The 26,062-nt window shown below is 38.8% G+C and overlaps 1 protein-coding gene across 1 annotated transcript in view; it reads right to left on the reverse strand.

Moving 5' to 3' along the window:
* Positions 1-4,814: 4,814 nt before the first annotated feature.
* ZDHHC9 (zinc finger DHHC-type palmitoyltransferase 9) overlaps positions 4,815-26,062 on the reverse strand; it is a 30,134-nt gene continuing 8,886 nt past the window's right edge. The window contains exons 2-9 of the mRNA XM_049644269.1: positions 24,474-24,634; positions 19,574-19,732; positions 13,941-14,078; positions 12,947-12,995; positions 12,090-12,192; positions 10,752-10,855; positions 10,252-10,348; positions 4,815-6,382 (exon numbers count right to left, since the gene is read on the reverse strand). Of these exons, the coding sequence (XP_049500226.1) occupies positions 6,266-6,382; positions 10,252-10,348; positions 10,752-10,855; positions 12,090-12,192; positions 12,947-12,995; positions 13,941-14,078; positions 19,574-19,732; positions 24,474-24,634 (928 nt within the window). The 3' untranslated portion in view covers positions 4,815-6,265. The remainder of the gene's footprint in view (positions 6,383-10,251; positions 10,349-10,751; positions 10,856-12,089; positions 12,193-12,946; positions 12,996-13,940; positions 14,079-19,573; positions 19,733-24,473; positions 24,635-26,062) is intronic.

Consider the following 26,062-nt stretch of genomic DNA (forward strand, 5'->3'; position numbering starts at 1 on the left):
GTTCTTAACTCACAAGAGAATGGGGTCAGCAATGCAATTTCTCCTAAAGTCAACCCCACCACACAGTTTTTAACAGGTACTTATTGAATATTAAATAAATAAATGAAAGGCTCATTTCACTCAAGTGACACTGGAGTTATTCAAACTCCTTTGTCTGCGCCTGGCTTATGTGGGAAAGCTCTCTGAACTGGGAGTCAGGACATTTGGGTTCTGGTCTGGGCTCTAGCAGTATATAACCTTAGGTAAGTCACAGTATTTAATTTGGTGAGAGAGCAAGAGCAAATGCAAGCACATTCCTTTCAGCAATGCCATTTAACAGAGCCTGGGTTTTATGACAAATAATCACCCTGTGTCTACTTTGGCACACAACTACAACCCTTTAGCCACACTGGAACAACCAGATAGCTGAAGATGGCCAGTGGCTGGCAGAAAAAGCAGACAGAGGAGCTTGAAGAAAGTGAAGGGGCATGGAATATCAAGGGAGGTAATTCTACACCATGTTCCAGAGTTGTAAAACCACTTCTAAATCAGGGTCCCCTCATTTCCTGGCCTGTGGTGGAGTGTAAGCTCCAAGCTCTCATTTATTAATCAAGTAGAAAACCCCCCAATACCAGAAGAAAACGAAAGGACTTGGACAGCCAATTCCCAGAATACAATTGGCAAGAAACGTAAGAGAGAGGGGAGGTGCAAAAAATGTTTGACCTTGTTATTAACAAAAGAAATAGAAATGATGTGACACTGAGACACCAGTTTACAACTATCAAATTATCAAATTTTTAAATGAGATGTGCTGAAGCAGGCTCTCTGATACACTGCTCATAGGACTAATGGTGACAGCTTTTCTGTAAAGCAATTTGGCCATATTTATCAAAAGCCTTCAAAAGAGCACTCCCTTTGACTCTAGTGATTCCATTTCTAGGAGTCTAAGGAAATGAATCACAGATATACCCATATTTTAAGAAGTTCATCACAACATTATTTACAATAATGTAAAATGAAACTCCTGAATGGCTGACAATAAGGGAAGGGTTATGTATATGTTATAGAATTATTTTCAAAAATTCCTAATGATATGGAAAATGCTAAGTTTAAAAAAAGCAGGGTACAAAACTCTATTTATAGTTGAATTCCACTTATCTTTTAAAATGTACATGCACACTGGGGTGCCTGGCTGGCTCAGTCGGTAGAACATGCGACTCTTGATTTCAGGGTTGTGAGTTCAAGCCCCATGTTGGGGGTAGAACTTAAGGTATATATATATATAGACATCTCTCTATATATATATCATATATATATATAGATGTCTGTATCTATATATCATATATATAGATATCTATATCTATAGATATCTATCTATAGATCTATAGATATCTATATCTATAGATCTATAGAATCTATAGATCTATAGATATCTATATCTATATACATATATTGGTATATAAGATACATATATATATAGTTATATATATATATATATATATATATATATATATGACTAGAAAGAAACACACCAAAACATTAACAGTGATAATTATATCTTTCTTGGTGATGAGTTGATGGATAATTTTTAAAATCTTCTTACTTTCCTATACTTTCCCAATTTTCAACAATGAGCATGTGTTGCTTTTAAAATTAAAAAGCACATTAAGTGTGTGAGGGGAGGAGGATGCTTGTTTATATTCTGAATTTTCCAAATATTTAGAGGTAGAAAGGGACTTTTGAGATAATATAGTGTTTCTCAGCCCTATCAGCCCCAATACTCCCTTGGAAGATACAATATTTTGTGATGCACACTTTGCCACTCTGAAATGATGACTTTCATAGTTAATATAACCAGCTTCTACACATAATTTCCAGAATAGCAATATAATACACTAATTACAATATGAAGGAGAAAAACAGGAAATTTGTTTATAAGATAATATGTATTTCAATACGCAAATACCTGGGCAAGACTATACTAAAAGATATGAAGTAGTCAGAGGTTCCACTTATACATGTAGATCCACTGTGAATGCAATTGCTACAAAGAAAGATAAATACAGGTACGTTGTATTGGCAACTTAAAAATCCATGAATGGCATTGTTGTCAGTGACATGATTTTCAAAAGTCACAACTCTTGGTAAAGTTCTGAACCAAATAAAGTACCCTGTTCCCTCAACTTACAGAATTGTTGCATTCCTGGAAATTCAGTGTATATATTAAAACCGTAAAAACATATTTTGTGTTGATTTGTAAAATAATTAGGCCCAGGGGCGCCTGGGTGGCTCAGTCGGTTAAGCGTCCGACTTCAGCTCAGGTCACGATCTCACTGTCCGTGAGTTTGAGCCCCGCGTCGGGCTCTGGGCTGACTGCTCAGAGCCTGGAGCCTGTTTCAGATTCTGTGTCTCCCTCTCTCTCTGGCCCTCCCCCGTTCATGCTCTGTCTCTCTCTGTCTCAAAAATAAATAAACGTTTAAAAAAAAATTTTAAAATAATTAGGCCCAGCTAATTGCACTAGGTTTTCCCACCTACATTGATGTCCTCGAGGACGTTCAAAAGTTTACAGATGCAGATTTCTAGTTCCCATTCCCATTTCCTATTTACCCAAAACATGAAATTCACAATGACTTCCTTTTTTGTGAGTTGGGCTTGCATTCTTTAAAACTAATGATATTCACAGTTTTAGCCTTTGGTACTATTTCTAAAGCCTATTGCCTAAGAATAGCAAGTGATTCCTAGAATGTATTCTTAAAACTGTCACAAATGTGTTTGGAATTATTGAAAGCACTGTTCTTCTTTAGTAGCACCAAAGCACAAGAGCAAATTACCACTTTTTAAAAACCATTTACTGTGATCCCTTGGTGATTTTCCCTAGCCTGGCCCCAGCCTCAGGAGTATAAAATGAACAGAGCTGGAAGAAAAGGACTAACAGGACTAGGCCATGGAGGGGGGAGGGGGACTAGGTTGCTAGGTTACCGCTTGAGCCATTCAGAGCAGTCCCAGAGGAGTACCAGACACAGAGGACAGGTCCCTCTCCCTGCCCCACTCAGCTGAGGGCCCTCTCAAAGGAAGGGGGGGCACAAGAGGTGGGGGAGGGGCTGGTCACTCACACTAGGCACAACAAGTAAAGAAACAGACATCCCTGTATTTCTAAAACCATTCAAGTCTCCTTCATTGATTGGCTTCACCCCAAAAAGAAAGATTTCTTTATTAAGAAATACCAGAAAGAGAAAAACCTACCACACATACACATTTGTAGGCTCACACAGAAGTGCAGAGATTTACATATTAAATTGCATTTAAGTTAGAAAATAGATTTTAAAACAAAATACTTTTTTCCCCCAACAAGGTAAAGAGATTTGGTCAGTAGGAAAAGGGGCCGTAGGGGTAAAGGCAGGAAGGTCAGGGCAGGAAGAATGGAATTTAGCTGCTATAGAATTGGAACCCACATCTACCACTGAGGAAAAAAAGCAAGGGGGGAGATGATGTTCTCTGCTAGGGCTAAGAGGGCCCCAGAGCCAAATGGACATGGAGAAGTGTTCCCAAATAGCCAAATTCCACCAACCCCCAGAAGGTTTTGGATCTGTGCCAGCCATCCTTCTGGGGAAGTGGGGTGCATAGGAAACTTAAGGGATGGAGAGGAAGGGGAGAGGTGGAAAGAATGTCAGCCATTGAAAAGAGTGAACAATTTAAGGCCTATTCCCCTGGGAAGAACCAATTCTTCAATCTCTTCTCTGATCGGAACTCAGACTAGGGACAATCACAGCTGGTGCATGGTATGAATGGGACAGATCTTCAGGCCAAGGTCTTAAATACAGAAGATTTATAAAGGAAAAGAAAGAGGGCAGGGAGTATGAAAATGCAGAAACTTAAAAAAAACTCATTTCACACTAGAGATAAGGGATTTCCGTGTTTACCATTCACCTCAGAAAGAGAAATTTTCTCTGACAGATCTCAGGGACAGCAGAAAAGTCATTGAGGTAAGTTGGGCGAGGAGAGAAATCTGTCCAAACCCAAGAGAAGACATGGGCTGAGACAGGGTAGGCTGAGAACTGACTAAAAAGGGGTTCATCTGAGTGTCAGGTTAACTAAAAAAATCTAGTAACTTCCAAACTCTCCAGGCTTGGCCTTATATTGAACTAACTCAAATCTAACTACAAGAATAAAACTGAGAGATCCAGAAAAAGAATGGGAAAGTAGAGGCAGAAAGGAGAAGAATCTGAGACAGTCAGAGCCAGTCTCCCCACTCTCCCTAAAGATTGCTAAACTCAAACCTTGCTACAAGAAAAATAGGAAGACATACGAAAAATCTGCAAGCAGCCAAACTTCATTAATTGTGATTAACTGGGAAGGGTGAGATAGGTATTGGTAAGGAGTCTTGACTTTAGACCATTTAAAAAGAAATATATACCATCGCTTGTAAAAGATCACTAACAAAATATTTCCAAGAGGGGGCCTTGATGAGCCTGCTTTAATAACTAAGACTCATTTGCAATTAACAGCATCCCTCTGCATAAAAACAATATTCTAATAAAGTGTGTTCTCTTGAGTAAATACAATCCCCTCCAACCCTCCCAATCTTGCTAACACTGTATATTGCCTTGAAAGCCCTTTCTTCATAGCCCAGCATAAGGTAAACATCGGCCCAGAATGTAGTATAGATCAGTGGAGAGTTTGGGAGCTATCTCTCCAACCCAAGGACCCCGTAGAAAATGGAAGTATGGGTAGTAACAAGCAACCCCTTCAACCCCCACCCCCAACCCCCACCCACAAAGACATTCACACCCTCATGGTGGTTCTTGAAATGGAAAGGGGAAGGAGGAGGCAGGCAGTTTGCATTAGACACAGTTTAATCACCTTCAAATAGATTAAAAGTTCTGGTTTACACTCCCCCCACCCCTCCCCGTAAGTCATCCAGACAGGACCCTGGCTTAGAAAGAGAAAAACACAGGTGCTCTAGGAAATATAGCCACATATAATACATAAATCTTCTTCCCTGAAATAGAGCAGATCCTGAGCAGAGCTGACTGGGGGCCACAGCCCACCCCCAGGGTGAAGCGGCTCTGGGACTCTGCCGGTGGAAGTGCTGGAAGAGTGGGGCTTGGAGGAAGCCCCCGTGTGGTTACCAAGCCCGAGGTGGGCCAAGGCCTTGGAGTGGGTTTACCCGGGAGGGCAGCAGTGCTGGGCTTTCCCTCCTCACTCAGCCGAGGCCTAATGGAAGTACTGGTTATTCTTTTTTTTTTTTTCTTTTTTGAGGGGACATAGGGGAGAGGAGAGGAGAGGAGAGGAGAGCCTCTCTGTGCCTTGGTTTCCCCATTTGTGCATTCAGGGCCTCTACAGGCCTCACACAAGGAGTCTGAGGGGGTAGTGTTTAAGTGAGCACTCAGGCTTCCTCTGAGGAAAAGGAACCACCAAAGTGCACACTTTTATTACTGCCATTCCTGCTCCTAGTGGGAGCAAGAGTCAAAAGGAAAACAAAAGGAGCTAATGAGAAAGGAGGAGAGATGAGACAAAGAGTGCGAAGGGCCATGCCATTGGCATCTCATAAATTCTTACTAAGAATGGCACAGGTATTAAAAAGGTTCCGGTAGTCTACAAGAAATGTGAATCGTTGTCTCTACTGCAACTACTTACATATATCTAACTGGAAACGGGTGGGGTTTGGGTGTTAGAAAGTGGGCAGGGGACAAAGGAGAAACTACATGAATAAATACAAGTGGAAGGTACCTGCCCCATTCCTGAAAGGATTTGCTGGCAATGTTGGCACTTTGTAGCCAGGAGAATCCTCCAACCCCACCCTCCACCCTCTTCACTTCTGAAAGCCCCAAGAATCCCTTTAGGATTCCCTGGCCAGAGTTCTCTATGACTGCCTCTGGACTCATGGCATGCAGCAGTTTGAGAGGATTTGAGCCAGTCTCAAGACCCTTTATCCCCAGAATTGGACCACTGACCCCAAGCAGGAGAGCTGGGACCTGGAGGAAAGAGAAGGGAGTCCAAGGAGACTCCATGGCTGAGGCCATGGAAAGCCAGTGCTGGGGTCCAAGAGACCCATTTGTCCAGTTACCAGAGGTGACTGACATCTTCTGCAACTGTCTTGAGTCCAGAAATTAAAAACAAAAAGCTTGCAGCAAGAAAATGCCAGTGTGCAATTGTGTGAATAAAGACCAAAGAAAAATAGTAACGGGGACAGCTCACTTGCTCTCTGTCTCAGGTTTATATCTTCTCCCCTTAAATCTCTCACAGCCCTAATTAAACACAAACAAAAGTCTCTTCCATAGATAGGCTACTTCTCAGCTTCAGTCACCTCCTGTGGTGGCTCTGGGGGCTCTGGGGGTGGCATCTCTTCAGGAGTGCTGGTGTCCTCCGGCATCTCATTTGGGCTCAGATGTTCTGTTGGGGCCTGAGAAGAAAAACATATCAAATTCAATACAAGGCTCGCCCTCAACATCCAAATGGAGATAATCCATAGACACTGAACTCTTCCTCTCAACCCATCAACCACACTGATGCTACAGATATGCAGCCACCCACACCAAACTCAGAACCAAGACTAAACTATTGTCTTCTCAGCAAAATGCATCTGAAGTTAAGTTCTAGTCTTCACTGTCTGAGGGGATAGATGTTTCCATTATTATTCATGATAATAATAAAAGGGACCACAAATAATTATGCAGACACCCCCCCTTCATAACAGAATGCTATAACATACTTGTCTAACATAGGCCTGATTCAGTGGTTCTCAATCTTTTTTTTTTCTTCGCCCTAACATACAGCTCAATAGAACAGTGATTCTAAACCAAATAGGGTGGGGTGGCAAAATCTTCAGATGGTATATGTGGTAGGAAAATGCCCCCTGAGTGATTCTAAAATACTACCCTTCCCTACATTCAACTTAGAGCTACTAACCTAGATTGTTACGATTTAAGATCATATTCATCAGAAAAATGATATTCAAAATGATGATAACAATTTATAAACAAGAGTTTGCTGTATTTTCAAAAAAAGAAAATTCAAAATTTAGGAAAGGCAAAGTAGAGAACAATGATCTACTTTACAAAAAATCATTCACTTAAAAGTAGGATTCTATTTGAAAAGAAAGTTCAAATCTACTAAAAATCTATTACAATAAACAAGTCCAGCAAGGTTTCAAGACACAAGATCAATATACAAAAATCAACTGAATTTCTATAGAGTGCCAATGTACATTCCAAAAATGAAATTAGGAAAATAATTTCACCTACAATAACATCAAAAAGAATAAAATACTTATGAATAAATGTAACAAAAGAAGTATAAAACTTATATTCTGGAGGTGCCTGGCTGGCTCAGTCAGAGGAGCATGTGACTCCTGATCTTAGCGTCATGAGTTCGAGCCCCATGTTGGGTGTAGAAATTACTTAAATAAAACTTAAAGAAAAACCTTAGGGGTCCCTGGGTGGCTCAATTGGTTAAGTGTCCGACTCTTGATTTTTGGCTCAGGTCATGATCTCACAGTTTCATGAGTTCACAAGTGAGTGATTTGGGTTCAGGGCTGACAGTGCAGAGCCTGCTTGGGAGTCTCTCTCTGCCCCTCCCCCGCTCATAAGTTTGCACTCTCCCTCTCTTGTTCTCAAAATAAATAAATAAACTTTTTTTAAAAAAACCTTCTACTCTGAAAACTACAAAATATTGTTGAAAGAAATTAAAGAAGATCTAAACAAATGAAGACATCCCATGTTAACAGTTTGGAAGACTTTATCTTGTTAGGAAGACAATATTCCAAAAATTGATCTATAGATTCAATGCAATCCCCATCAAAATTCCACCTGGCTTCTAGAGGTACCTGGGTGGCTCAGTCAGTTAAGCATCCATCCGACTCTTGATTTTGGCTCAGGTCATGATCTCTCAGTTTGTGAATTTGAGCCCTTCATCGGGCTCTGTTCGGAGCCTGCTTGGGATTCTGTCTCCCTCTCTCTCTGCCCCTCCCCTGTTCTCTCTATCTCTCTTTCAGAATAAATAAATAAACATTAAAACTTCTTTTTAAAGAAGGTGGCTTTTTGCAAACTGACAAGCTGATCCTAAGATGTATATGGAAATTCAAGGGACCCAGAACAGCCAAACCAATTGAATAAAGAATAAATTGAATGACTCACACTTCCTAAATTCAAAACTTACTACAACACTACAGTACCCAAGACAGTGTGATACTGACATAAGAACAGATATATTGATCGATGAAATAGGATTGAGAGTCTAGAAACAAACTCTTACATTTACAGTCAATTGATTTTTCACAAGGGTGCCAAGAGAATTCAATGGAGAAAAAGCAGTCTTTTCAACAAAGGGTGCTGAGGGGTGTCTGGGTGGCTCAGTCAGTTGATCATCCAACTCTTGATTTTGGTTCAGGTCATGATCTCAGGGTCATGGGATCAAGCTCTACATCAGGCTCTGCGCTGAGTGCGGAGCCTGCTTAAGATCCCTCCCTGTTCTGCCCCTCTGCTGCTCATTCTCTCTCTCTCTCTAAAAAAATAAATAATAAAAATTTAAAAAATGTTTTTAAAAGGGTGCAGAGATATCCACATGCAAAAGAAAGAATTTGTAAGTTAACTTAAAATGGATCAAAGATCTAAATAAGAGCTAAAACTATAAAACTTTTAGGAAAAACAGGCATAAGCCTTCATGACCCTGGATTAGACAATGGTTTCTTACATATCTACTGACACCAAAAGCCCAAGAAACAAACAAACAAAAAAAAGATAAAATGGACTACATCAAAATTTAAACTTTTTGTGCTTCAAAGGACATCATCAAGTAGGTAAAAAGACAGCCCACAGAATGGGAGAAAATATTTGGAAATCATATATCTGATAAGGGACTAACATAGAGAATAAAGAACTCTTAGAACTCAACAACAACAAAAAAAATTCAAATTGCCCAATTTAAAAATTGACAAAGAATCTGAATAGATACTTCTCCAAAGAAAATAACAAATGGCCAATAAGCTCATGAAAAGATGCTCGGCAGCATTAGGGAAATGCAAATCATAACTACAGTGAGATACCACTTCACACCTACTACGATGGCTAGAACCAGAATGCCAGATAATAATGACAAGTGTTGCCAAGAATGTGGAAAAACTGGAACCCTCATACACTACTGGTGGGGATGTAAAATGGTGCTGCCAGTTTGGAAAACAGTCCAGCAGGTACTCAAAAGGTTAAACATAGAGTTATATGACCCAGTGATTTCACTCCTGGATATATAGCCAAAATAAATACACATGTGTCTATGCAAAAACTTGTACATGAATGTTCATCATTGCATTATTCATGATAACCAAAAGGTGGAAACAACCCAAATGGCTATCAATGAATGTATAAATAAAATGTGGTATTATCCATATAATGGAATATTATTCAGCCATATAACATAATGAAGTATTGCTACATGCTATGACATGGATGAATCTTGAAAATATGTCAAATGAAAGAAGCCACACATTATATGATTCCATTTATATGGAATATACAGAAGAAGCAAATATATAGCAATGAAAGTAGATTAATAGTTGCCTAGGGATGGGGCTGGGGGAACTAGGAGGAAAGAGAGAGTGACTGCTGATGGGTGTAGACGTTTGGTGAGGAGTAAGGAAATGTTTTAAAATTGATTGCTGGGATGATTGCACAACTCTGTGAATATACTACAAACCAGTGAACTATACATTTTAAATAGAGATTTTACAGTATGTGAATTATAGCTCAATAAAGCAATTATACAAAAAGAAAGTTCAAATAATACCTTTTTGGGAACATATTTTATAATGTATATCCTAAACAAGACAGCTGGGAGGTTTTCCACAACATCTACATATTCTAGGGAGGAAGCCCTTCCTACCAAGTTAACCACTCCATTAACTCTAACCCGCTGCCCTGACCCCTATCTTTGCTCTGATAGCATTTTATGCTTCCTTCCTCAAGGCACTTTTCACAACATTGAGCAATGGCCTGTTTTCTTGTCTCTCATCTCTACTAGACAATGAGCTCCTTGAGAGCAGAGACATCTTTGCCTTGTTCACTGGCATATCCCTAGCACCCAGCACAGTGACTGGCACAGAATGTCAAAGAAACTAAATCCACCTTGAGGGCACAAAGATTTGAAGACAATGTCAGTGGAAAAGCAGAGACAGAAGCTGGAGCCACTGGACATGGAATTGCCTAATTGTATCTCAAAGGTGTAAATTTAGCCTACACCTTCTATCACTGACTCAGCCGTTAAGTCAGGAATACTTACTGGGCTCTGTGGCAAAAGGCTGCTACTGGTCTCTTGAGTACTGGGAGGTCGACTTCCACTTTCCTCCAGTGGCAAAATACCCCTTCGATCCAGCACACTGAAGGAGAGAGGACAGTTAATAAAGCACTTTGTATTCCCCCCTCCACCCACCCACCCCACTGAACCTTGCTGTGTATACTGGAAAACATAAACCTGTCCTTTAGCAATCTAGCATTATCCTAGCACATGCCTCCTGTCTTCCGTTCTTTTTTCATTCCACAAACCAGGGAACACCACATTAACCAAGGAACAAACAGATGAAATAAGAATGAAAGGTCGTCCCTTCAAAACAACTAGCCTGTGGTCTGTGGTCCATGTAGATATAGCACCAAAGGATAATCCCTGGGAAGACCTATCTGACATGAAAAGGCCACATTCAGAAGAATGCATCAGACCAGGTAATAGGATCAGGTTGAATTGCTTGTCCCAAGAGTCCCAGGATTTTCTAGTCCTCTAAGTACCTGGGGGGCAAGGGGCCACACAGCACTTCACAGCAGTTCTTCACAATGTTGCCATGGCTATAGGGATTCTGGACACGATTCTTCCCTGTCCATGAGCCTTTGATCTGCAAGATAAAAGCCAAGGCTTGTATTAAAATTTACGTTGAAGAAATGCAGCATGAAAGGATGAAAACGTTCTGGGGATGGATGGTGGCGATGGTGGCACAACAACGTGAATGTACTTGATACTATTAAATTCTACATTTAAAAATGGCTAAGATAGTACATTTTGTATTACATACATTTTGCCACAACAAGAAAAACAAATACCTGCATAGCCATAGAAAAATGTTCACAATAGAGTGAAAAATCAGAAGCTGAATAATATGTATTATTTTCCACTAAAAATACAAAATATAAGGGCGGCAGGGTGGCTCAGTTTGTTGAGCAACTGACTTTGGCTCAGGTCATGATCTCACGGTTCATGGGTTCGAGGCCCACATCGGACTCTGTGCTGACAGCTCAAAGCCTAGAGCCTGCTTCGGATTCTGTGTCTCCCTCTCTTTCTCTGCGCTTCCCCCACTTGCGCTCTCTCTCTCTCTTTCAGAAATAAATTTTTTAAAAAACATTAAAAAAATTTTAAAATACAAAATATAGGGGTGCCTGGTGGCTCAGTAGGTTAAGCATCCAACTTCAGCTCAGATCGTGATCTCAGTGAGTTCAAGCCCCACATCAGGCTCTTCATTGTCAACACAGAGCCCACTTTGGATCCTCTGTCCCTCTCTCTCTTCCCCCACCCCAAATAAATAATTAAATTAAAAAATACAATATATATATTCATATAAACAAACACAGGAACAGGTCTGAAAGACTACAAATCATACCATTAACAATGGTGAATTTAAATAAAAACTGAAAAGAAACTAATGGTGACATCTAGGAGGTAAAGTTGTAACCTATTTGCTATTGTTTACTCATCTGTATTTTCCGATTTTCTATAATAAACATGGATTAATTGGTAATTTTTAAAAAGCAGGGATTTAGTCAGTGCAACTGTGCCTCTCCATTCCAAATCCAGAGGCACTAACTAGCCTTTAAGGATCTATGAACAGCTGAAGACAGTGTACCCGCTCAACCACTGAACCTCTTCTTCCCAATTCTACATAGGTACTCAGTGCCAGCCAAAGCAGTCTGCTTTCTCCTCCACACAGTGAATTTAACAGTCTCCCACACCAGGTTGCCATTTGCCTCAACCTCCCAAGCCCTGGAGACTCAGTTCTCTGGCAGGTATAGCAGGTAATGACAGAATAGGCTTTGGAGAGGAGAATATGTGATAAGGACAAGGGAAAGTTGACTCACATCTTCATTGGTTGTCTGGTTGAGAGCCACGAGGAAAGTGTGAAATCCAGTCAGTCCCACGACGGACCAGAGTGTGAAGAAGCAAATGAGCACTTCTAGAACAGTGAGGTGATGTTAAGGAATGTTGAAGCAGCTACACCAGGGGACTCAATGCCTCAGCCCATACTCATGGCACCAATCACACCATCTTTACCTCTCAGAACATATATCACAAATGGCCAAGTATCTGTATATAATAACAGATGAATTCTAAACTCACTGGATATACGAAAGGCAAAGGACCCCTGTGTATTCACTACAAGTAGCTCTCTAACAATTCTTGTGTATTTAAGTGTTCATTTATTTATCATTAGCTCTTTGAAGAGGACATTTCATCAAAGCTAAACAATGTTGGCCATCACTGCCAATGGAAAATCCATCAAAAAATAAACTTTGTAATGAAAAATTGGTGGGAAAAACAGAATGTGACTTCTAGAAATCCCATCTGAATCTCCTTTTCAGAAATGCAACTGCTATACAAAATAAGCCTTAGCTGTAACAAAAAGGTAGGACTTCCATCAAGTGACATAAGAGGTATACTGAAGCAAAGACAGCCCACTAGAGGAGGCAGGGCTGAGACTATGATCAGAAGGACTTAGGAGGGAGGCAGTGGAGAAAGGGGTGAGAGAAGGACCTCCTTTTAAGCCCTGGCCATCTTCCATTCTGGTTGCTACCACTAAGACTACATTTTTTTTTATTTTAGACTTTGGCACTCTCTGACATCTGAAAAACGAGATGGTGGGAGAACTGCAGAGAGAAAGCCTACTTGAAACTAGTTTAAGAGGGCGTCACAGGGACATACTGCCAGGGGAGGATATGTTCCAGGAGTTTCTTTCAACGTCTCCAGGAAGCCAATTTTCAAGGATTCTGTTAAATTGGGAGGACAAGTGGAAAGAAAAATCAATAACTTTAGTAAAAAATGCACACTTACACTAGTACCCACTCATTTTCCTCCCTCCCTATCCCTTGTTACAAGCTGGCAAGAGATTAAGCCCTCACTCGGACAAGGGACTCTCACCTACAAACTGGTAGTCTCCTCACTAAAGAGTTTACATTTTCAATGCAGGACCTGGCACTGGACTAGAGAGTCTGATAGAAGCCAAGCTTCCCACTCCTCTCCCTTTTCCCTAGCCTCCAACTATGAGCACAGATGGGGAATATTCATTCATAGCTGAAAGAAATCAGAAATATCCAAGAAAAATCCTCTCTCCTGATTAACCCGTATCTCTCCCTTATTCAAAATCTAGCTGAGAACTCATCTCTTGATCAAGAGATGCCCCCTTTAACTCCACATCCCATCTGCCTTTAGGGTTACTTGGTAGTTGTGTGTGTGTGTGTGCGTGTGTGTGTGTGTGTGTGTGTGTGTGCGCGTGCGCACACATGTGGGTATGTATTTTCTATCTCCCAAAGTAGACCATGAGCAACTAAAAGGTATTTTGCTGGTATAATCCCTTCTATCACCTGGCACAGGGTAGGTCTTACAAGGCAGAAGAAGAAAGGATGCAGAGCCAACATACATCCTCAGTCTTTGAGACAGCCTCAGAAATGTCCACTAGTCTGGGTACAGGCCATAATCACAGCCTCAACCTTCAGCAGAGGGCCAATGAGAAGGCCAACACACTCAGTAAATACAGATGGATGTGAGCTGAGTTTTGGAGCTCCGCTCAAGAGCAGTGCTCATTTCTACCAGGTCCTAGGGTGCCTTTGCAATAGTAAAGTCCCACCAGGAAACCCAACTTCCCTCAGCTGTCCTTAAGTCTTCTCCCACTCCTCACCCCTATTCCAACAACACACACTGCCTTGCATACTCACTGAGAGCCACATAGACGATGTTGAAGGCGAAGACATAGATCGTGAGGAGGGAGAGAGACAGGATAAAGAGGTAGAAGTAGCGGTAGTTCCTCTTTCCAACACAATTCCCCACCCAGGGGCAGTGATGGTCGAAGCGCTCTGTGGGAGAAAGAGAGAGTCCAGTGCCAAAGCCGCCCAAACAAAGCACACACGACATCTACATAATACCTAATTTAGAGACCCCCAGTGTCACTGCTGATTTCAACTATAAAAAACACTGGTTTCTATTTTTCACTTTTTCACTATGTTTTCATAGTCATCTCATTTGCTCCCCACAATCACCCTGGAAGTTGAGCAAAATAAGATATTCTTTTCCTCATTTTACAGTTGGAGAAACTAACGCACTGAGGGATCAGTGCCTCAATGCCTCACTGCTAGTTGACAAGAGACTTTGCTTTTCCAAAGAAAAGCCTTTGGTGGACTTACTAAGTTCAGGAAGAATAAGTAAGTGAAAATACCCAAGGAAAGTTTTAAAAAATGAGTAGTGTGGTTTTTCTTAACCTCTAGTTATTTTTTTTTAAATGATAAAACTAGGTGGCTCAGTCAGTTAAGCGTCCGACTTTGGCTCAGGTCACGATTTCACAGCTCATGAGTTCAAGCCCCACGTCGGTCTATGTGCTGACAGCTCAGAGCTTGGAGCCTGCTTCGAATTCTGTGTCTCCCTCTCTCTCTGTTCCTCCCCGCTCGCATTCTTCTGTCTGTCCGTCTGTCTCTCTCTCTCAAAAGTAAATAAACATTAAAAAAATTTAAAAATGATAAAACTACAACACTTAAAATGATGTGGCATAGCTCAATGGAATGGAAAGTACCCAGAAAGTCTCTAGAATATTTAAGAATTTACTGTCTAATAAAGGCAGTTCTACAAAAACAGTGGTGAAAGGAAGTATTATTCTATAAATAACTGACACAATTGGCTACTTGGTGGAAAATAACGTTAGATTTTTTTTCTCCTCATACAATTAATCAATATTAATTCCAGATGAATTAGAATTACATGTAAAAACAGAGTACAACCATAAAATAACTATAAAGAATAAATGAACATTTATCCCCTGTAGAGCAGGACGTTTTTAGCATAAAAGTAATGGAAGAAAACACAGATGATAAAGAAAAATATATTTGACTCCATAAACCTTAATATGCATTTTATATATGTTAAAAATACTATAAAGAATCTTTAAACAGGAAAAAAAACCAATGGGAATGTATGTAAATTTGTACGTTAGTATATGAGAAGTCCTTACAAATCAATAACAAAATACAAATACTCCTTTAAGAAAATAGTCAAAGGGCAAAAAGAGACAGTTAACAAATACCACATAAACATATATTTAAATGTTTTCAGATTCACTAATGATTCAGTGCAATACTAATACAACAATAAGACAATTTTTGCCTATTGAAATAAGAATATAAAAATAACATCCAGTGCTGGTGAGAATAGCATGGAATGGACACTAATATACTCTTTGTGGGAGTATAAATTGAAACTTTCTGAAAAGCAATTTGGCAGTATGTGTCAACAGCCTTAATAAGGCTAACACCGCTTTGGCAAAATAAATTCATTTTTAGTAATTTCTCTTAAGGAAATAGAGATATGCACAGAAATTTAAGTTTAGCAATTTTTTACTAGTATTTTTTATTGTGGTAAAATATAAAGCATGCATTTTGCCAATTTATTCATTCTAAGTGTACAACTTAGTGGCAATTACTACATTCACGATGTTGTGCAACCATCACCACTACCTATTTCCAAATATTTTCATCACCCCCAAAAAGAAACTCTGTACGCATTAAAGAGTAATTCTCTGTTTTCCCCTTCCCCCAGTCCCTGGTAACTTCTAATCTTTCTATCTCTATGTCTATTCTACATATTTCATATTAGTGGAATCATACAATATTTGGCTTTCTCTGTCTAGCTTCTTTCACTTAGCATGTTTTCAAGATTCACCCACACTGTAGTATGTATCAGCACTTCCTTCCTCATTATGGCTGAATAATATTCCATTGTATGGATATACCACATTTTGTTTATCCATTCATCTATTGATGGACACTTGGGTTGTTTCCAACCTTTGGCTTCTGTAAACAATGCTGTCATGCTCACTGATGTACAAAAATGTTTGAGTCTCTATTTTCAACTCTTTTTGGTATTGATATGGACAGAATTGTGTCTCCCCAAAATTCATATGTTGAAGCCCTAACCCCCAATGTGACTGTATTTAGAAACACGGCTTCTAAGGAGGTAACTAAGGTTAAATGTCATAAGCGTAGGGCCCTAATCCTGTAAGATTGGTATCCTTATAAGAAGATGAGACACCAGGAGTGCATGAACATAGAAAAAGGTCACATGAACACAGCAAGAAGGTGGCCCACCTGCAAGCCAGACAGAGAGACCTCACCAGAAATCAATCCTGCCTGTGAAAAAATAAATTTCTGTTGTTTAAGCTACCCAGTCTGTTGTATTTTGCTATGGTAGCCTGAGCAGGCTAATTTAGGTATGTATATATATGTACACACACACACACACACACACACACACACACACACACACACATACACACACACACACAAGGGGTGGAATTGTTGGGTCATATGATAATTTTAATTCTATGTTTAACTTTTTGAGGAACTGCCAAGCTGTTTTTCACAGTGGCTATGTCATTTCATATTCCCACCAGCATTGTATGAAGGTTCTAATTTCTCCACATCCTGAAATTTAATCATTTTGATTGCAGTGCAATAATAATGAATAAAATGGAATAGTAAATAATACTTAATTATAGGAAACTGCTTAAATAAACTAGAATATTGAAAATTTTTAAAATAAACTAGAATGTAGCCATATGATGGATTATGCAGTCATTAAAATAATATATTCAAAACACATTTATTAAAGATCTGGAAAAATACTCAGGATATAATGTTAAGTGACAAAGGCAGGATTAAAAACTCTATCATGTGTGATCTGTATAAGATCTAAATAAGTGGTACTGGAAGGAGATACAGCAAAATGGAGAGTAAATTTGGGATTAAGTTTTATTTATACTTTCTGTACTCCCCATATTTTGTACAATGAACATGGATTATTTTAATGAAAAACACACAAAGAATAAAATACATCATTTTTAAAAAGCAATAAGCTATGCACGGGTCAAAATAAAGACTTCAAGAATGGTACACCTCCTGGGGCACCTGGGTGGCTCAGTTGGTTAAGCAACTGACTTTGGCTCGGGTCATGATCTCACAGTTTATGAGTTTGAGCCCCGTGTCGGGCTCTGTGCTAACAGCTCAGAGCCTGTAGCCTAGTTCAGATTCTGTGTCTCTCCCTCTCTCTACCCCTCCCCCTCTCTCTATCCCTCCCCCGCTCATGCTCTGTGTCTCTCTGTCTCTCAATAATAAATAAATGTTAAAAAAAGTAAATAAATAAAAATTAAAAAGAATGGTACACCTCCTGATTAAAGGGCTACAATATATCTTTTCAGAAAAGAAAAAGTTGTAGAGAAGACACACACAAGTAGTAAGAATGGTACATCTCCTGACTAAAGGGCTACAATGTATCTTTTCAGAAGAGAAAAAGAAGATGTAGAGAAGACACACCCAAGTGGTTAGGGTAATACCTGAATCAAGAATTACAGATATAGCCTCACTTTAAGCAAACTTGCCATAAAAATATTGGAAACTGTAGATTTATACAGATTTATTTTCACTACATTTTAAATTATACTTTTTCTGATAATATAATTAATATACTCTCATCATAGAAAACTTGAAAAAAATAAAAAAGAAAATGAAGGAAAACAGCATCACTCAAAATTCCACAACCTATAGATAATAAACTATAAGCCTAAGCATTCTGGTGTATTTCCTTGCATATATCTTTACATATACTTATATTTTTTCAAATGTGCAACTGAGATCATACTATAAATGTAGCTTATTTCTTTTTTTATTTCATTTAGCTTTCTGATATGAGCTTTTTCCATAAGTCTATTGCATAAATGTCCCACAATTTATTTGACTGCTTACCTACTGGTGGACAATTACATTTATTGAATTTTTAATCACTATAATAATCCTGAGATAAATATTTCCATACCTAAACCTTTTACCACATCCCTGATTATTTTCTTAGGACAGGTCTCTAGAAAAGGAATCACTAGCATCAAAGGGTATACATGTTTTAATAAGGCTTTTAAGAATCTCACTAGGTTGTCTTCCAAAAACTTTGTTCCAATTTACACTCTTACCAGGGTAGGACTAAGCATTATCAGGTTTTCCTTGCTAATATTCTAGATTTTAAAAGATCGTTTTAATTTTTATTTTTTTTATTTTTAGTATGGATGAATTTTTTTCTTGTTAACTAGTTAATTGCATTTCCTGTTTCATAAACTGTCCATATTTCTACTGGAATGTTACTGCTTCTTTTTTTTAAAGCAATTTGTATGAGTTCTTTATATTTAAGAATATTAATAAGGAGAGGGAATTATTTATCAAAACCCTCACATCTGACCTTCTTGAAATATCAAGTTTCCTGGCTAATTTAAAATGAGTTTTAATTTATAAAAATCCTATCTACACACAGATTTTTACCATATAAAGTAAGATATATCTTCCCAACCTTTGCCTAAAGAATTGGCTAATAAGAAGAAAGCAATGTACTCAGTCAGGCATGTTCCATGGCATATATAAAGAATGCTAGAAGTACGCTTATTACATATATATATATATATATATATATATTTTCGGTATACGCAGAAGAAGTATGTATATATATATGTATATATATATATATATATATATGTATAAAGAGTTGCACATATATGTCTATTGATGGATATGTTTACCGCCTGTTTCTGATCTTTCTCAGGGTACAGCACACATGAGGCAATGCTTACAACTAAGCCACATATATGCAGATAGAAGCACAGACCCATGTATTATGCACACCTGCCACCCTTGCAGCATTAGCAGAGAAAGTTAAAATGAGTTTTAGGATCAGACCTGTTCCAGTTTCATCTTACATTAATTACACGAACCTGCACAAAGGTGCTTCACCTATTTCCTCATCTGTGAAAAGGGGATAATACCTCATGGGGTTTTACAAGTTTTAAATGAGAGAAAGGGAAAGCGCTTAGCACAGTGCCTCCTATATAGTAGTATCTCAATAAATCTTAGCAACTTTCTTCTTCTTGGGAACAGTACTTATATATCCCTTCTTTCCCCAAAGTTGCCCTCCAGTGGACTAGGGTTTTCTTCCCCCTACATAAGATGGGTTCCACTTGAAACAAATCCAGTCAAGAAAAATGCAGATCTTAAAAACAGGTAAAGTTTACTTCCCCATTTACCAAAAAGTTTTTTTTTAGTAAATTTTAGACCAGAGGATATTTAAAATAAGATTTGATCTACACAAGTACAGTTGCTTTTTCACTTGTTCAGAAGCTTGCTTCCTATCTAAAGTTTCCTAACTAAATCTAGCTTATTTCCTATGTAAATCTGTCTTCCCACCCCTATTGATTTTTCCCTAGAAAAATAACCCTGACCCTCTCCAACTCAGCCTTTTCCCCAGACAAAGCCCCTTTGGTTTTACTCACCCACACAGTTGTCACAGATGCTGCAATGGGAGGCCCGGGGTGGCCGGAAGATCTTGCACGTATAACAGTATTTCAGCTTCACAATCTGGTTGTTTATCTGAAAATTCTTGATACGAGGAGGTGGTCGCTGGCCCTGGGGCACTGCACCATTGGTAGCCTCTGGAGATCAGTAAAGACAGTTACTATCACTGCTAGCTAGCCATTATTTGAGTCCAAAAGTCCCACCACTTCTCGAAAAGCAATGGGAGTACTCAATAGTGCCCTAGGGCCCACTGTTTTCTACAGACTAGCATTCCAGAGGACACTTTCAACATCACAGTGTCCCCCCAAATTCCACTGAATGCCATGCAATTCTTTTGTGCACATGTGAAAAAGGGTTTCTTCAAGTTTTGTTTTGTTTTGTTTTTTGCAGATTACAAAGAAAAGCATTCATAAAAGAAATAGAAATGGCTAAAAAATATATGAAATGAGGGGCACCTGGGTGGCTCAGTTGGTTAAGTATCTGACTTCCGCTCAGGTCTTGATCTCATGGTTCATGAGTTCAAGCCCCACGTCAGGCTCTGTGCTGACAGTTCAGAGCCTGGACCTGCTTTGGATTCTGTGTCTCCCTCTCCCTCTCTCTCTCCTGCTTGTTCTCTCTCCAGAGCGCCCCTCTCCTGCTCGCTCTCTCTCTCAGTCTCAAAAATAAACATTAATATATATATAATATATATATTATATATTCCATATATATTATATATAATATATATATTATATATTCCATATATATTATATATAATATATATATTATATATTCCATATATATTATATATAATATATATATTATATATTCCATATATATTATATATAATATATATATTGTATATTCCATATATTATATATAATATATATTATATATTCCATATATATTATATATAATATATATATTATATATTATATATTATATATAATAATAAACATTAATATATACATATAATGAAAATACCCAAATTCACTAACAATCAAAGACATAAAAAAAAAACCAACACAGATACTGTTTCTACCTACTATATTAACAAATATTAAAAAGAATAAGAATACCCAATGTTGACAAGGATGGGGAGAAGGTATTTTTATATATTACTGGTAAGCAATAAAGCAGTGGCTCCCAAAACTTTAAAGGTCTATATTTTTTGATCCATCAATTCTATTTCTAGGAACTTAACAAAATTACAAAGAGATATACAAAAGATGTTGGTGGAAGGATTATTTGTCACAGAGTCCCTTTTAATAGTGAAAATGTGAAAATAACCTCAGTGTCACAATAGGAGGTTGGTTAAGTAAATTATGATACATGCACAGGATGGAACATTATGCAACCATCTAAAATGATGTAGACAAGTGAATGAAGACACAGGACAATATTCACAATGTATTGCAAAATGAAAATGTAAGCTAAAAAGCAACATGCATAAAAATATATTATCTTGCAAAAATAAAATATATGCATGAAAAGAGAGTGGTAATACTTAGAATCAGAAAAACCTTTTAAAAATAAGAGTAATGTGTGCTTATTGTAAAAGGCTTGGAAAAAACAGAAAATACATTTAAGAAAAAATAAAAATCACTGACAGTCTCTCAACTCAAGGATACCCATGCATTTTGGTATATTTCCTTAACAGATAAATAAACATTCATGATTTTTAAAAATTTGAGATATAGATATGATTTTGTACCCTATATTTTTCACTTAACATTATATGGTGAATGTTTTTCCATGGTTGTTAAATTCTCTTCCAAAAAGATGAATATTGGCAATATAATAATATTCCATCATATGCACATCCTGTAATTTATTTGACCATTCCATATAGTGGCACATTTAAGTGGCCTCTGAGTTTTTACTATTTAAGTGATGTTGCATGCAAAAACCTAAAATATCACAGATAAAGCTTAAATCCTCTTTGATCACCACTCCAATCCCAGTTCCCACCTCCCTTCCCCAAGAATATATATGTGTGTTAAAATTAACTTCTAAAACAGAAAGATAAAAAAGAAAAGCATGTTGAAATCTGAGTAGTAAATATGAAGTTGCTGGCATTAAAATAACTAGGCCCATATTAAAAAGAAAAAAAGTTTGGGCTTAAAATTTCGGCTCAGGTCATGGTCTCACAGTTGTAAGATTGAGCCCCATGTCTGACTGTGCTGACAGCGCAGAACCTGCTTAGGATTTCTCTTCCCCCCCCCCCCCGCCCCTTCTCTGCATGTATGCTCTCTCGCTCTCTTTTTCTCTGAAAATAAATTTTTAAAAAAGAAAAGGACAAAGGAAAAAATGCTGAGCTAAAAATCCTTCTGTAGTAATTTGTATAACTCTCTGATTATTTCCTTTAGCTAAACTCTAAGCGAAGTGGAATTACCGAGTCAAAGGGTATGAACCCTTAAAACCCATACTGCTTATTGCCAAAATGCTTCCCAGGCAGATTGTATCAATTTGCATGCCCATCCATCTGTAGCGTATGAGAATGCCTGTCTTGTTGCCCCCTAGATGTGCAGGATAATTCTAAAAACAGAATAATTTTTCAATTCACTTTGATTTTAAAAATATCTACCATATGGAATTTTTTTCCTTTTTTTGAAGAGTGGGGTAGATGCTGTGAAATCAAACAATAACAGTGTGTCACAAGTCTTAAAAGGATGATAGCTATTCATTAGAGAATGATAAAAGTACCAGCATGCCACCTTAATATTCCTTTGCGTGTGCTTTACATGAGGGCACCTGTGAGATACAGTTCATGGTTTGTCCTCCCCATGAGGCACTATGATACAAGGAAATCACAGTGTTGCCTGCTGCCCATCCCCCAGCCCTCATGCACAGCACACCCAGCATAGGGCTGAATGTAGTGTTGACCAAAACTTGCTAACATAAACATATGTATGAACTCAAGAATGCAATCTTCTACACAGAGAACATGCTAAAAGGGGAGGTCAGAATGTGACAGCTCAAACCTGGGCTCTAGGCCCAGTGATCTGGCAAAACAGAACTAACCTTGCTAATACCTGCTGTGAGATGCAAAAGACAAGTCAAGGCACTGCCTTGACCTTCAGTTTCTCCATATGTGAATGGAAATGGGATGATAAAAGAATAATCCAGATGGAGAAAAAATGGCACACACAACTCTCCCTCCTATCTTCCTCCTAACTACCCCAGCTTTACCAGGTCTCCCCTGAACTCCAGCTGCACCAACACACCTGGCCTCTTCTTTCTCCCCACCATACCCACCCTCTCCCCATCCCTAAGTAGTTCAGACGTGCACAAGCCTATGTCCCCTTGGCTCAACTAAAACAGGATGGAATTTTTAAAAAAGAAATTCAGGGGCGCCTAGGTGGCTCAGTCAGTTAAGTACTGGGCTTCGGCTCAGGTCATGATCTCACAGTCTGTGAGTTCAAGCCCCACATCAGACCCTGTGCTGACAGTCAGAGCCTGGAGCCTGCTTCAGACATGTGTCTCCCTGTCTCTCTGCCTCTCCCCTGCTCATGCTCTGTCTCTCTTGCGTGCTCTCAAAAATAAATAAACATTAAAAAAATTTAAAAAAAAAGAAATTCAGCAAGAAGCCAGAGGTAAATGCAGCTAAAATAAACAAAAGAAATACAAAAGCTTTCAAACCACTCTAAGAGTATCAAACCATCATACTTTACACCTTAAGCTTGCACAATGTTGTGTCAATTATATCTCAATAAAACTGGAAGAAAAAACATCAAATGGAAATGGGAGAAAATATTTTGTTAATAATAGCATGCATATAAACATCAGGAATAAACTCAATATGAGAAATACAGAAACTAGGCTTTAAAACTATAAACATTTTATCCAAGGGCATAAAACTCAATCTGAAAATAAAAACACAACATTTTCTTAGATAGGCAGATAATATTATATAAATGTAGATTCTCTCAAAAAATATAAATGTAATGTAATACCTATTATAACCCTGATAGATTTGTGTGTTTTTAATTAAATAAAATAATATTAAAATAAAAAAACAAACAGTCTAAAAATCTAGAAGCATATTGGTGCTCCATGGGCATAGCTTTTAGTCTCACAACTTCCGGGTCCCTTTCTTCTACTCTGTCTGGCTTGGATGCTGACTCAAGCTACTTGGGTACTGGACTTGCAAACAATTTAGGGAGGCACTGATGTTGGGTCTGCTGGGTTCCCAGTCCCTGCTAGTACTGGTATCACAGCCTTCTTTCCCAGTATGAGCTCCTAGGATATTCCCTCTAGCCCTGGGATCTTCAGCTTTAATTTGTGGAGTCACCCTGGCCCGTGGCTGTTGTATCACTTTATCTCTGTCCCAAAGAGACCTGAAAACTACACTGTAATCAGCCTATAACTGCTTCCATTTCCTTCCTTTACCTTCCTAGAATTCTCAATGGTTCTTGGCACCATGGCTGTCTCCTCTCATCTTGTGTATTCCCTTAAATCAGGAATTCTTGGTGGGGCCCATGAATGTGCTTCAAAAGATCCACAAGTCCCTGAAATTACAGCCACAATTATATGTATATGTAAACATATAAGAATATTTTTTATGAAAAGAAGGCTTATAGCTTTCATCAAAAAAATCGAATGCGTTGATGACCCTTCAAAAGTAAAAAAGGCCATCCTCTTGGGAACAGTGCAGCAGGACCTTGGTAACAAACCCCTACTGAAATGCAACCCAACACAAGAAAGTATGAAGCATATGGCTTTCAAATCTTGCTAAACCTGCCTTACCAAATTCATAGGGTGGTCATGATCTCAGATTCAGTTTCTTACAGGGAAAAGGCTAGAAATGATTCTTAATCTGCAACTACATGATTCTATTCCCTTAGTGATTAAAGTCACCCACTGCACAGCATCTTGCCAGCTGGTTAGAAAACTCACCTATCTCCATTTCTATGAAAGCTGCTTCATCTGGTAGGGCCCGAGGGATCACTCCAGGGTCACTGAAGCTGGTCCTCAACAGTGTAGCCATGGAGAAAAGGAAGAGCATGGCAGCAAACACAGGGATGGCAGGAGACAGCTGGACAGCCAGGTAGCGGCATCTGAAGAAAGCAGCCAATTGAACATTTAGTTATACCTACCCTGTATTGACCTCAAATTGTTACCAGCATGTCGATCGGGTCTCCACAAGAAAATCGGCAGTACCTTGAGGGAAGGGACCATGTTTTTTCTTCTCTTGAATTACCCATAACTCCTTATATATGGTTCTGCACATAATAGGAAACCAACAATTATTTGATTGGTGGACCTATAACCTAGAGAAGACAGTCTCAAGGGACTTCTCCTATCACCAAGTCCAGTCCCTCCTTTTGGCCTGCTGAAAACCCCATTTCCTCTGTGCCTCATGAAAGGCTCACACCTATTAAGGTCAGGGAAGCAACTGAGCCTGGACTTGTAATTACCATAGGTTGCTCTTACTCTGGGAATATGTAGAGCTTTTCAAAAACACTCATCTAGCATTAGGCCTGAGCTCAAGGAGGAGGAAGAAAAGATGAGGACCATTTATGAAGCAGGGTCCCAGTGTCAGACAGAGGGTAGGTCTGGCATGCTTCAAAGCCAATGAAAAGTTTCTGGGCTGCTGACTGACTTTGAAACATCCATTCTTTTCTCTCCTCAATGAGCTCTGCTAGTAGGTGCCTACTGACGTTAGGCAAGGAAAATCTCCTAGCACCCCTTCTCAACATAATGTTTCCTCCCCCTTTCCTCATAATTCATCTGGAAGACTACCCCTCTTCCTCTCTGGATATCCCAGCTCTACTCATCTTTCAGGTCCCAGAGACATCAATGCCATCATTGTCATCATCACAATTTACTGAGCATTCACCATATGCCAGGCATTGCACTAAGCCCTTTATATGCACCATCTCATTCAATTCTCACACTAAATCCACAAGGTAGATTTGATAGAGAGAGGTCTTAGAGAGGTCTTGCCTCCTCTGAAAGGCCTATCCTAAGCTGCACTAATCTCTCTCTTCTCTACCGCTGTCATCCTCATTGCCAGAGCCTTGTATTGTTTCCTAGCTGTTTTTCACTATGTTGACCTCATCTCCCCCAGCTGGACTTCATAAGAGCAAGAACCTTGTCTTTTTTGGAGTGGGAACATTTGGGGTTGAATTGTGGTTCTACCAGCTCCTAGCTGGGTGACTTAATTAACTTCAGTCTCCTTATCTGTGAAATGAGGATAATAATAGCACTACATAGGGTCATTTTGTGGATCAAATGCATGAATATAAATAAAGTACTTAGAACTATACCTGACACATAGTAAACTTTAAGTAAATGCCAGCTGTTAACAATTACCATCATGCTTCTTTATGTCCCAGAGCTTAATGCAAGTACGGGAACAAAGAAGCTACCAACAAATACTTGTCACATTCAACTGAATTTCAAACCAAATAAATAGGAATATGCGATGAGAGTTATCACTGACCTATTTTTATTCTCTTCCTCCTGGGAGACATTTTTTCATT

Source organism: Panthera uncia, chromosome X (genome assembly GCF_023721935.1).
Source record: "Panthera uncia isolate 11264 chromosome X, Puncia_PCG_1.0, whole genome shotgun sequence".
NCBI classification, from domain to species: domain Eukaryota; kingdom Metazoa; phylum Chordata; class Mammalia; order Carnivora; family Felidae; genus Panthera; species Panthera uncia.